General features: G+C 39.4%; 1 protein-coding gene and 1 long non-coding RNA gene across 2 annotated transcripts in view; one reads left to right on the top strand and one right to left on the bottom strand.

Annotated features, from left to right (window-relative positions):
• Positions 1-442: 442 nt before the first annotated feature.
• Positions 443-11760, bottom strand: part of LOC143301587 (uncharacterized) — a 14214-nt gene continuing 2896 nt past the window's right edge. Inside the window, exons 2-3 of the long non-coding RNA XR_013057813.1 lie at positions 11585-11675; positions 443-3766 (exon numbers count right to left, since the gene is read on the bottom strand). This is a non-coding gene — a long non-coding RNA (uncharacterized LOC143301587). The remainder of the gene's footprint in view (positions 3767-11584; positions 11676-11760) is intronic.
• The window catches only part of LOC143301586 (uncharacterized), a 70028-nt gene continuing 64863 nt past the window's right edge, over positions 6596-11760 (top strand). Inside the window, exon 1 of the mRNA XM_076615971.1 lies at positions 6596-6961. Coding sequence (XP_076472086.1) covers positions 6923-6961 — 39 coding nt within the window. The 5' untranslated portion in view covers positions 6596-6922. The remainder of the gene's footprint in view (positions 6962-11760) is intronic.

The raw sequence follows: 11760 nt of genomic DNA on the forward strand, positions 1-11760 counted from the left end.
TGTGTGTGTGCTTGCATTTGTATGTGTATATATGTGGATGAGTAAACGGGGATGTGTACATATGCATGATGTTAAGTTCTGCTTTTAAGTTACATGTTGTGTTTGGGGGTGGGGTTTATTTTTGTGTGTATGTGTGTGCATGATTTTTTATTTCAGTGTGTGCGTATTTATTGTGTATGTATGTGTGAGTGTGTGTGTGTGTGCATCAGTGTGTGTGTGGATATGATCTCCCATATTAGATTTTTGGTATGTGTATATACAGCTGAATTTATTCTGTCATGTTCTTTTGTGGCATTTTTTCTTAGTGTATTGCAAAAAGCTCTAAAGCATACCAAAGAAGTGTGATTTAGAAATCATGTTTCATCCATTTGTTATGCCTTGTCTGTGTCTGTACCAGTCTCTGTGTGTAGGCATGTACAGACGTGTCTGTGCACATGTATGCACGTGAGTGTGCATAGATATGTGCATGCACTTGTGTATACCCATATGCATGTTTTCGGTGTCTCTGTACCTGAACATGCTCTTCTGTAGGTGTGTGAATGTTTGTGTGGGTGGAAGCTGTATACATGCACATGTGCACTAAGCACCAGTTTGTATTCTACGTACGTACACACTGCATGCTCCCTCATTGTCTGTGTGTGTGTGTGTGTGTGCCACGGTGACTCTGTGTGTGTGTGTTATGTGATTTACACATTGATGGTATCTTTACTGGCACAAACTGATGGGAACATCATTCTATGCATATGCACACGATCGTACATGAACATACACACAAGAACAGAAAAAAGAGTAAAACCACTGAAGACACGATCATAAAAATCTGCATTTTATTTTGTCACTTTGCGATTACAAACAACTGTTTTAAACATGTCTGTGACTGGCAGCAACTTAAAACAGATATGTATAAAGAAAGAGCAAAACACATATTTGTGTGCCGCATGAACTGAGATTGAGAGAGACGTCGAGTAGGTAGAGCAAGAAGCAAATCATGTTCACAACCGATTAGGATCAGCCATTCAAACTCAAAATTCATCAGCATACACAGTATTGACGAAAACATCAACACGAATCATCATAAGTTTGAACATTTATCTGTGAAACTATGAAGCCAGTAATTATATATCAATATCAAGGCGTGCAGGCCTGACAAGGCCTTTTGCCGGCTTGAAGTAGGGAAGAAAAAGAGAGTCCCCACATATGAATGGTGCATTTTTCAAAAATGAGTGTGCAATGCTTGAAAAATCAAGAAATATCTAGATGAGTTTTGTATTTAAAATTCTGTAAATGAATGTCAAGATAATATTTAAATGTATTCACTGTTCCTGCGGAAACAACGTCTTGTGACAAATTATTCCAAACATTTGTTACTCTGTTAGTAAAGAAATGTGCTAATCTGGAAGTTTTTACTGAAACTTTTAACAGTTTGTAGGAATGTCCTTTTGTACTTGTAGCAGTGTTCTCATTCAATGTAAACAAAGAGTTTATAGTTCTGCTGTAGTATAATCCATGAGTGATTTTATACATCTCTATTAAATCACCACGCAGTCTTCCTTATTCTAAACTAGGTTACTGAAGTGTTTACAACCTATTTTCATAGGCCATATTGGCAAAGCCAATGATGATTCTTTTAGTAAATCATTGAACATTTTCAATACTGTCTATATGTTTCACTAAGCCTGTATTCCAAACAACATTCCCATATTCTAAGACTGGCCTGACTAATGACTTAAATAATGGCACCATAATGTCTTTACTTTTACACTGTATATTCCCAACTAACATTCCAGTCAATCTATTGGCTTTTTTAATGGTTCAAAATAGAGACCAGAGTCAACAATGACTCCAAGATCTTTTTCCGATGAACTCTCCTGCAAGTTAGTACCAGACAAAACCTACTCTAACGTCTGTGCGCTGAAATCCCACTGCCATGGCCAGGTATTATCGTAAGATACTGACATGGGAGACGTGTTTCTTAATCGCGAACACGCTTGTGTGGAAGTGGCGAGGACGAGTACATGAGCAACGAAAGAAATATGATGTTGGAAGGAGATGTAAAAGACTTGGGAATTTAAATCAAAATTTGCATTCGGTCCAAATGCGGTGAGCAACAAACCGTCTTTTGTTATGACATGAATGAGTAGTGGCAGTAGAATATGGTGAATACCGCGGCTCAACTCCAATACCTTCTCGAGAAAAATGACATCATCAGTATTGCGTAAACCAGGGGGGTACCCGTTAAACATTTCCCATACTCATGCACAAACCATAGTCAAGCTGCACCTCATTTGAAAGCTCTCGTTGAGTCCCATACTTAATATCTAAACACATAGAATACACATTAATCACTTCAGACAATTATCACCAATAATCAAGTAAACAGAGGACTGAGAAATTAATTCAAATCAGTGAGGTCACTCAAATCTTCAGTGAGGTCCAGCAGTGAAGGTGCTAGTGGTTTTGCACATCTGACACTCCCTGGAGTTTCCGGCCGAAGGCTGCAGAACATTACTGAATACCATGCTTCTTTCAAGGCCTGGAGTCACAGCCTGCATATGCCGGGTGACTGTGAAACAAGCCTCTGGAGCTGGCCGAAGATCAGTCTGATATGGACAGAGATAGCACTGGAGAAAAGGCCACCGGCCACCGCCGATTCTCTTGCATTGTTCGTTCGACAGAAACATCAAGCCACAGTTGCACCTGCACACTGATAAACATCACTGATCTAAAAAATAGATTCAGATCAGTGGACAAACACGTGCAGGGTTGAGTTTCTCTGCGGCTGAAGTCAAGTTTCTCTGCGGCTGAACCAATCATGTGTGGCTCTCATTGACTCTATTTCCTACAACCGTTTGTAGCGAAGGGTATCAAGGCTGTTGGCAGGACTGCCATTTTAGAAGGAAACATCACAGTATGTTCACCAGCACAGACGACGTTATGAATAGATGCTTTTCTGTGTAATACTACAGCTTGGTGCTGAAAGATTCTCTCGTCAAGAAGTTTTCGGTGGAATTGATTTGTCAATGCCAAACATGAGGTCGTGTGTCACAACCTGTAATGGTAAGTACACATAATAGTCAACACGTTAGCATCACCTGCTACAGCCACTGAATGTTACACATTTCATTATTTGTTTACTCTTCGATAGTGTACCAGACCTGAAGGCGATGTCGTGCGACATTGGGCCAGCATAATTGAAGAGAAAGTCGGTATCCTTCCCTACGATGACAATGGCCGTCTTTCTGCAAACTGGTTGGCAGACATAACAATCATAATGGACTGTTCTTTGTCCCTGGCTTTCTAGCCTGTTACTCATTTTTACGGCAAAGCTTTGTTTTTTGATAGGGTTGGCAAGAAATTATCCTTTCTTTTATGATAAAGTCATGCAGGCAGTGAAATTCACAGCCATGCCCACAACTCTTGTCTGACCTAATCCACACCCATCAAAACAGTGATGCACTCAGTGTCTTTCAAAGAAATATTCATACATGGTCACAGTGCAGATTTCACTATGGAAAGTTGAACCTCAACACCTCAAGTCGACGCAGGAGTGATTCACCATCCCAAGACATGTTGCAGCTCACCATCCAGCCATGGCATTGACATACCGGTCCTCATACTGTTGTCCACATGGTATCAGAAAGGAATGAATTTTGTGGTTGTTCCAAGATCCCCAGTGGTTCAAATATGCCGGAGGGTGCCCATGAAGGTAATATCTTAACAGGTGTTGCATGTCCTCAGGACTCCCACTTGCTGCTGAAACAAGCCGCTGAAACAGGAGCTGAGGATCTAAAGGCAGTGATTCACCAACCACATTTGCCAACTATTATGGCATCAATGGTAACCACCTGATCTGTTCTCTTTAATGTTTAGTCTAACACTACATTTCCTTCTATGGCCTGTATAATCTTAATTCAGTCCGGCTTCTTTGACAGCCAGTGTTGACATATATGTTTGTCACATGTTACACTTTTGGCAATGTAAAGCAGGAAGCTGTATCGAAGGTTCCTGGCAGACAGGTAGTCAGTATGTTGTGTGTGTCCCTTTCGTTTCTTGACTGATGTGATTGATTCAGATGCCCCATCATTCTGGTTGCTGGGATACTGCTGAACGCCTGTGATTGCTTGCATGGCACTGTTCATTTCAGCACATGCTGGCATTGAGAACATCAGCCACTGTGTGTCGGTTGTGACTTCCTCATTTGCTGACTACCATGTGTCAGCTTCCAGCTGGAGGGCTTCAAAAGATCATCAGGAATGATATTTTCATTTTCCAGGCAATCTTTGCTATTCATGACTAATGATCTGATGCATTATGGCACCTCCATGATAGTACTCCATGCAACCAGCTGCATTATCTTTCTCACGTTAAATTGACATCTACTGCACCAGGGTTCATGAGTCACATTTGCAAATACTGGTTCATTTCCAAAGAAAATTGTGTGTAAACATACTGTTCTTTTCACACCAAGACATGATGTAAGTCGATGCCATCATCTGCCCAGTTCCATGCATTCTAAACTGATGAATTGTCTGGACATGCTCCGACAATGTTCATCCAAACTTTAGAAATGTGATCATGTAGTTTATGTATTTATATTCTACTTATCAATAAGCATAGTATGAAGTATTTGTTTGTGCATTGCTGCCGGTAAAATGTCAACAAAAGTGTATATTCTACCTTCTTAAGTACTAAATGATCCCGTGCTGCCTTCGTAAATTCACCTGAGCAGTCGGCATAATACTGATGTCATTCTTTATGACATGTCATGACTGGTAAGAAACTGGAAAGCTAATGCCTACCAGACCATTGGATACTAATTTTGTAGTTCTCTGAATATTTTGTCTTGTTAGTGTCTTCTCTTTTTCTCATACACTGCATTTGTTATTATTTTCTCAGTCGGTTTAGAACCACACTAACAATGCGTTTTCTGTTCCAGCTTTTTTCCTTTCTTTCTTTCTAGTTTCTTTTTCATTTTTTTTTCCTACCTGATGCACTGAGGCCGCGCTCACGCGCACCCACTGGCAGTGACGTGTGCTGCTCGCGCGCACGCTCACACACACCTGGCTCACGCGCGCGCGCGCGCCGGCACGGCAGACACAAACAGGCTACTGCCTGCCGCGCGCGCCTCTCCCTCTCTGAGTCTCTCTAATTAAGCTGGCAAATCTATTGTGGCTGAAAATTACTTTGGTTTTAATGCATATAAACAACTGGACAAGAGACAGAGGGAGAGAGAAATTGGTTACTCGGCTGTAAAATGTTAACTGCGACAAAAACTTACGGGAGAGACGGGGGGGCAAACGGAGAGAAAATGAGATGAAGGTGATGGCGCGCGCGCACACACACACACACACACACACACAAAGTTTTCGGTTGTTGGTTTCTTGTTTGTTTGTTGTTGTTGTGTTTTTTGTGGGACCTCCATCCTCCTAGCTAATTTTTCCCATTTTCTTTTTCCCCTCCTTTTTTTTTTTTGTTATTTTTTATTTTTTTGTCTCACACACACACTGACGATGTCAGTTTTATGGTGTCTATTGTGGGGCATCCAACCTCCTATTTTTCCCACTTTCTGTATTTTCCCTCTATTTTGTTTTCTGATTTTCTTTTTTTCTTTCGTTTTCTTTTTCTTTTGTTTTCTGACCTCTCTCTCTCTCTCTCTCTCTCTCTCTCTCTCTCTCTCAAGTCTTCATTTTCTTTCCTTTTACTAAGCACAGTTCTTTGTCTGCCCGTCTTTCTATTGATGGACAACATCATGTTTGTCCACTTAAGTGTACGATTCGCCACATGAACTTTGTCCAAGACAAAGTTGTTGGTTTTTTTGTTTTTGTTTTTTTTAAAGTATTTCTTTTATTCATTTTATCTTTTCTTTTTTTTAAAAATTGTTTATTTATTCATTCATTTATTTATCTTGTTTTCATTTTATTTCATCCTTATTCATCATTATCATTTCATTTTATTTCATTTTTATTTCTATTTTCTATTTCTTTTTTTCTTTCTTTTTTTTTTTTTTTTAAATATTCATTTACTTCTCTCTTTATTTCTTTTTTTCTCAAGGCCTGACTAAGCGCGTTGGGTTACGCTGCTAGTCAGGCATCTGCTAGCAGATGTGGTGTAGCGTATATGGATTTGTCCGAACGCAGTGACGCCTCCTTGAACTACTGATACTGATACTGCCTAAGACAACTATTTGTTGCTTAAATTATCATTATTATTATTATTAGCATCAGTTATTATTATAATTATTATTATTATCATCATCATCACCATTATCATCATCATCACTGTTATTGTTCTTGTGTTATTATCATTGTTGTTATTGTTGTTGTTCTTCTTCTTCTTATTGTTGTTGTTGTTATTATTATCATCAATTGTTGTTATATTATTATCAACATCATTAATACTGTAATCATTATTATCATTAGTCGTTATCATTATTATTATTATTATGGTCAATACTAAGAGGGAAACAGAGAGAGAGATGTCAAAAATAAAAGATCGTTTGCTTTTTTTCTTTCTTTTTTTATTAATCTAAAAAAGAGTACTCTTTCTCATTCCTATTGTCGCAGTTTATTGCCAAACAGCGATTAAATATTTTGCTGAAAATGTCTACACTCTACTACTGTCCACCAGTACGCTGCCAGCCTCTAACAAGATGGAGAACCGGCTGCCTCGCGCGGCCTGTTACCGCGGCTGCCACTCTTTCCCATTGAGCTCGATGCATGAAACTCAACACAGGGTCCACGTTGAACAGCTTCAGAGGCAACAGTTTTGCCCCTTGATGCACGCGCGTGGTGATTTGTCCCCCTTGACGCAACCAGACTACACTACAACATTCGCGAGTTGAGGTCGATTGAGTGTACAGGTGATCTGTTTGCATTCCTCTGAGTATTTGTGTCGACTGTTGATACATTTGTAAGCTTCACTCATGATGGAAAGGAAGTTTGCCAAGTTTTTCCATCGTCTGGTAAGTCAATATTTTGTCCCCAACGTCTGTAAATTTGTTCAAATTTTGTGCGACAGTCAACACTGACACGCCTCAAACTGCTTTTCCGGGGTTAGTATTGTTTACTTACCTTTGTTTACTTATATTTGCCAGTTATAATCACTGGGAAAAACGAAGAAATATTACCAACAAAGACCAGAAAAGAAAGAAGCGCAATTTCCTACAAACATATCTTCTTTTTCTTCAAAGTAGGAACATTGCGGGAGGGGCAGAAGAAGAAGAAGGCGAGAAGAGAAAGGCTGTGAAAAGAAGGGGTGGGGAAATGTGAGACAGCACTGCACAGCTCAACAAAGCCCTTCAACGGGAAGTGGAGAGGAATTCTATGTGCTCTTATCTCAGCCTGTTCAAATATAGGCACTCCAACACAGTCCCCTTCTGTGTCCCCAAACTTGGAAACAGGATTCTTGGGACAGAAAACTGGTCAGGCAACTTTTCTGCTTCAACGAAGCCCAGCAGGGAGAGTGCAGGGAAAGAGAGAAATCAATAGGAAAGCCTCATCAATAAATTATGTTTCCTTGTTACTAATGAAACCCCTTGACGAAAGCCCCTCCCGATTTTGATCCTTTTTTTTATTTTTTTATTCATAGTTGTATGGGTTTGTTTGGGTTGTTTTTTTTATCACTAGTCGTGGATAATATACCAAAGATTTTTTTTCATATGCCTTTGAATGTAACACATATGTATGGTTATTAAAGTTATTTACATTGTATGGTTATAAACTGTGGGGAAACAGAATGATTGATGGAGCGAGTGATGTCTAACAGGTCTTGTATCACTGCCACACAGAGCAATGACCGTACACGTGGGCCTAAAATATGAAGAGAACATGATGCAGTTTACATTTATTTTTGTCCTACATTACACACTCAGATATCTGTCTGTCTGTGTCTCTCATTCTGTCATCTATGTAGAGACTCTTGGCTTCTCCCTTTGTTCTCCTTCTCTTTATCTCTGACCATTCTGTTGCTGTCGTTGCCATGAATTTCATTTGTGGTGGATGTTTTCAGTGCCTTCATGACATTATTTCATGCTGATGTGTTAAGCCATAATATGTATGAAATTTTTAATGATTTTGTCGTCAGTAGAAACAGATAATAATTGTAACTCTAGACTGTAGTCTAAAATCTTTGTCTCTAAATATTAAAGATTGATGAGTCAGAGAGGCAGTCATTCTGTTATTCAGTTAATATGTTGTTGTTGTTGGTGTGTGTGTGTGTGTGTGTGTGTGTGTGTGTGTGCATTATGTGTCAGGAGATGAACATACAGCGAAATTCATTAGCTTTTGAATAAACATTGATTATAAAGTTCTGTCAGCTTAATTGGACCAACAACAAAAAACAGCAACAGCAACAACAAAGTTATATTGATGAAGGTATTATTGTTTGTTGTTATTGAAAACATTGTTTGCCATCTCTCTTTATGTCTATCTCACTTTAAAATAGCAAAAGATGGTGATCTTTCATTATGCAATTAAGGATGAATACATTTTTTTCTGACAGATCTTTAAATTAAATGTATACGTGTAGGCCTACTTGTGCCTAAATCCCCTTTGCATGCATGTAGAAGATCTAGTATGCAGATTGAAGAGATATTCAATGTTAGCATTTTATGGATTGTAGAAAGATGTTAAAAGAAAAATGAGCATACATACCCTCCCTCCAAATGAGTATGACTACATAAGTTTAGTTTTTAGTAAATCATCTTTTTGCCTTTTGAAACATAAAGCTGCTGCTAGAAATTTCCACTGCTGCCTGTCTTACATATCTTAGCTAGCTTCCCCCATGTATAGCTGTTCCAATCTGCCAGTCAGTTTAGAGTGCAAATTAACCTTGTGCAGGAACCACAGAAAAGATGGTGTTTAAGAATAGCTGGGGATTTCCCTGTGATGTGTAGGAAACAAAATCGCCAATCCTACCACTGAAAATTAAGAGCATTAGGTCAATGCACAAAAGGCCCATCATCTGGTTGCATTTCAGTTACATGGGTGCTTTACCTAGCTGGTGCCGAAATGCGACCATGGTAGTGAAAGGGTTAAGGTTATCTGCCTGTGTAGCCTTCCCAGTCTGGCATGTTTTGGCCTTGCTGCATCAACGGGAAGGGGTGCTTCACTTTAGGCACAAATTCATAGCAGCTGCTCAACCATTAACTACTGAACTTCACGTTATGACTGAAATGTAATTTTGAAACAAATTGCTGAATTCTCAAGACAAAGGATGTAATAGTTTACTTGTAACTTTAAATCACAAATAGAAATTGTGAAATGTCAGCATCTGTCCATTTTCAAGGTTGTGGGCTATATATTCGTGATTGAAATCTCAGCCACTTTTTCTTCAGTGGTTGCTAATTTCATCTCCTTCACTTTCCCATGAATTATTGAAAGAATTATAAGATAAATCGTCATTATCTGGGTTGAATTCGCTGCAAGAGTCCATTATAATTTCATTGAGCTATAAACTGCGCAGTAAGCCTTTGACGTTTTACAATATTGATGTGGAAAATCGGATAAAAAACACACTAATTGTTTGATTTTTGGAGAGCGAAATTTTGTGTGCCAGTGAAGGAGGAAGTTAAGTTGGAGTTACTTCCCTTACCTAGCAGATTCATGCATAATAATGAGCTGAACACTGGTTTAGATAAATGGGTTTCTTCACAAGCCTGTCAGGTGGGCTCAGGTGGAGAATGGCGATCGGTGGCGCACACCTCTCAGGCGGGCGCAGGGTTGAATGAGTTAAGTTCTTTTTAAGCTGTTCTTTGGGCTTCCTTGCACACTTTTCCCATGTTGTATCTAGCAAAGGGCTGATGGCATTCTAAGGATATGTCCTATTCAGTGCCATATCTTTTTGCTTGATTTAAGTTGATCTCAGTGGTGATGTCCAGCTTTGATTTATTCCCCCTCAAGCTGAATGTTTCAAATGGTTTGGGGGCAAAATTTTTCTTCAGAATTGGGGTAGGGAACATTTAAGGAATTGTTAAGGTTTATGGCTGATGCTTATGGCCACTTTCCAGAACTCTGATCCATACAAGAATGTGCTGAGAACCTTGTTTTTGAACGTGGGATCTCGGTCTGGCAGCCTGAACTGAATCAGAGCACATAAAAGCTCACAAGGAGACCTGCATAATGAGCATTGGGGGCTGCATTCCATGACTGCTGAAGATGAAAAAAAAAAGAAAAGAAATACCTGTGATTTTTGAGAATGTGGAGCTGACTGTTCAGCTTACCCATCATCCAGCCAGTCCACCAGTTCTTTCACCATCTGGTCAGATCCTGGTGGCATTCAGCTTCAACACACTTTAATCTATGCACACACTCCAGTAGTATATGTTCATGGTTTACACAAACTCACAGAAGTTTTGAAAAGGCTGGGAAACAATTAGAGATCCATTTCTGGAACTGGAAAAAAACAACATGTTTTGCCCTTCAGGCTCTGGGAAAGGCTTGGAATGTTGACCAGTACCATTCATCAAAGATATCACTGCATTAAAGACAAACAAACAAAAAATGGTGAAAACTGAACATCTTTTTCAGTGGTGTGACACGGACATATACATTTTGAATCAGTCTGGTTTGTGTTTGATATGACAAATTTTCAGTCAGGTCTGGGAAAAGGTCTGGAATTTTGTTTGGTCACATCTGTAGGGACCCTGTTTATCAATATTCATCAAGGGTGTAAGCTGTAACAGTATAGGCTGTAAGAAATGAAAGTTAAAGCTAAAAGTTAAATGCAGGCTGATGGTTTAGGATGATGGTTCACTGAAATCAGGTAATTTTGATCTGTAAGCAGTGTAATGCTAAGTTTTTGACATGGTCACAGAAGGGAGATAACTTTTCACAGCTACTGAATAAAGTATTGAAACAGAACTGAAGCTGCAGTTACTTCCCTTAAAAATCTCTCTCTCTCTCTCTCTCTCTCTCTCTCTCTCTCACACACATAGATATAGATATTTTTGTTGTTGTTGTTCATGTAAGGTAATGGCATAAAAAAAAAATTTGTGTGCTGTCTGTCTCTCCCTCTCTGATACTGTGATAGGTTTGTCTCTCTCTGATTCTGTCAGTTCTTTTTATACAACGTTAAGTGGATGATACTTAGGCCACAAAGATATTTGTCTATGTGAATCAGGAATAAAGATCTGGGTGTTCATTGTTAAAGAAAGAAAAACGAAAAAAAAAAATCTATTAATAGATTTTAAAAGATATCTTTGAACACTCTTGCTTTCTTGCTCATTGCACACACAGACATACACTCTGTTTCCATGTCTCTCTCTCTCTCTCTCAGCTACAACCCATCACAAGGGGCAATGGCCTATACATGAATAAGGTATCCATGTCTGTATCTCTCTCTCTCTTACTCTTCCTGCCTTTGTATCTCAAACAAACACGCACACACATGCGCGCGTGCGAGTTCGCACACATACTCACATGCACACACGGTCACACAGAATCACACATACAGTCACATGCAGTCAACACACACACCATTACTCACAATCACAATCGCAATCTCACACACACACACACACACACACACACACACACACACACACACACCATACTCATTTCACTGAAGCTACTAATCAGTGAATCACCTGAACGGAGTGTTTTTCACCATTGGCATGGCTGTTGCACACAGAGGCCATAGTTTGACTTCTGCAGTTGTTCCAGGTGTCCACGTGGAACCTGTGTGCATCACACACACACACACACACACACACACACACTGACATTGACACACACACACACACACAAATATGTATATAAAAGA

The sequence above is a fragment of the Babylonia areolata genome, chromosome 27 (assembly GCF_041734735.1).
Source record: "Babylonia areolata isolate BAREFJ2019XMU chromosome 27, ASM4173473v1, whole genome shotgun sequence".
Lineage (NCBI taxonomy): Eukaryota > Metazoa > Mollusca > Gastropoda > Neogastropoda > Buccinidae > Babylonia > Babylonia areolata.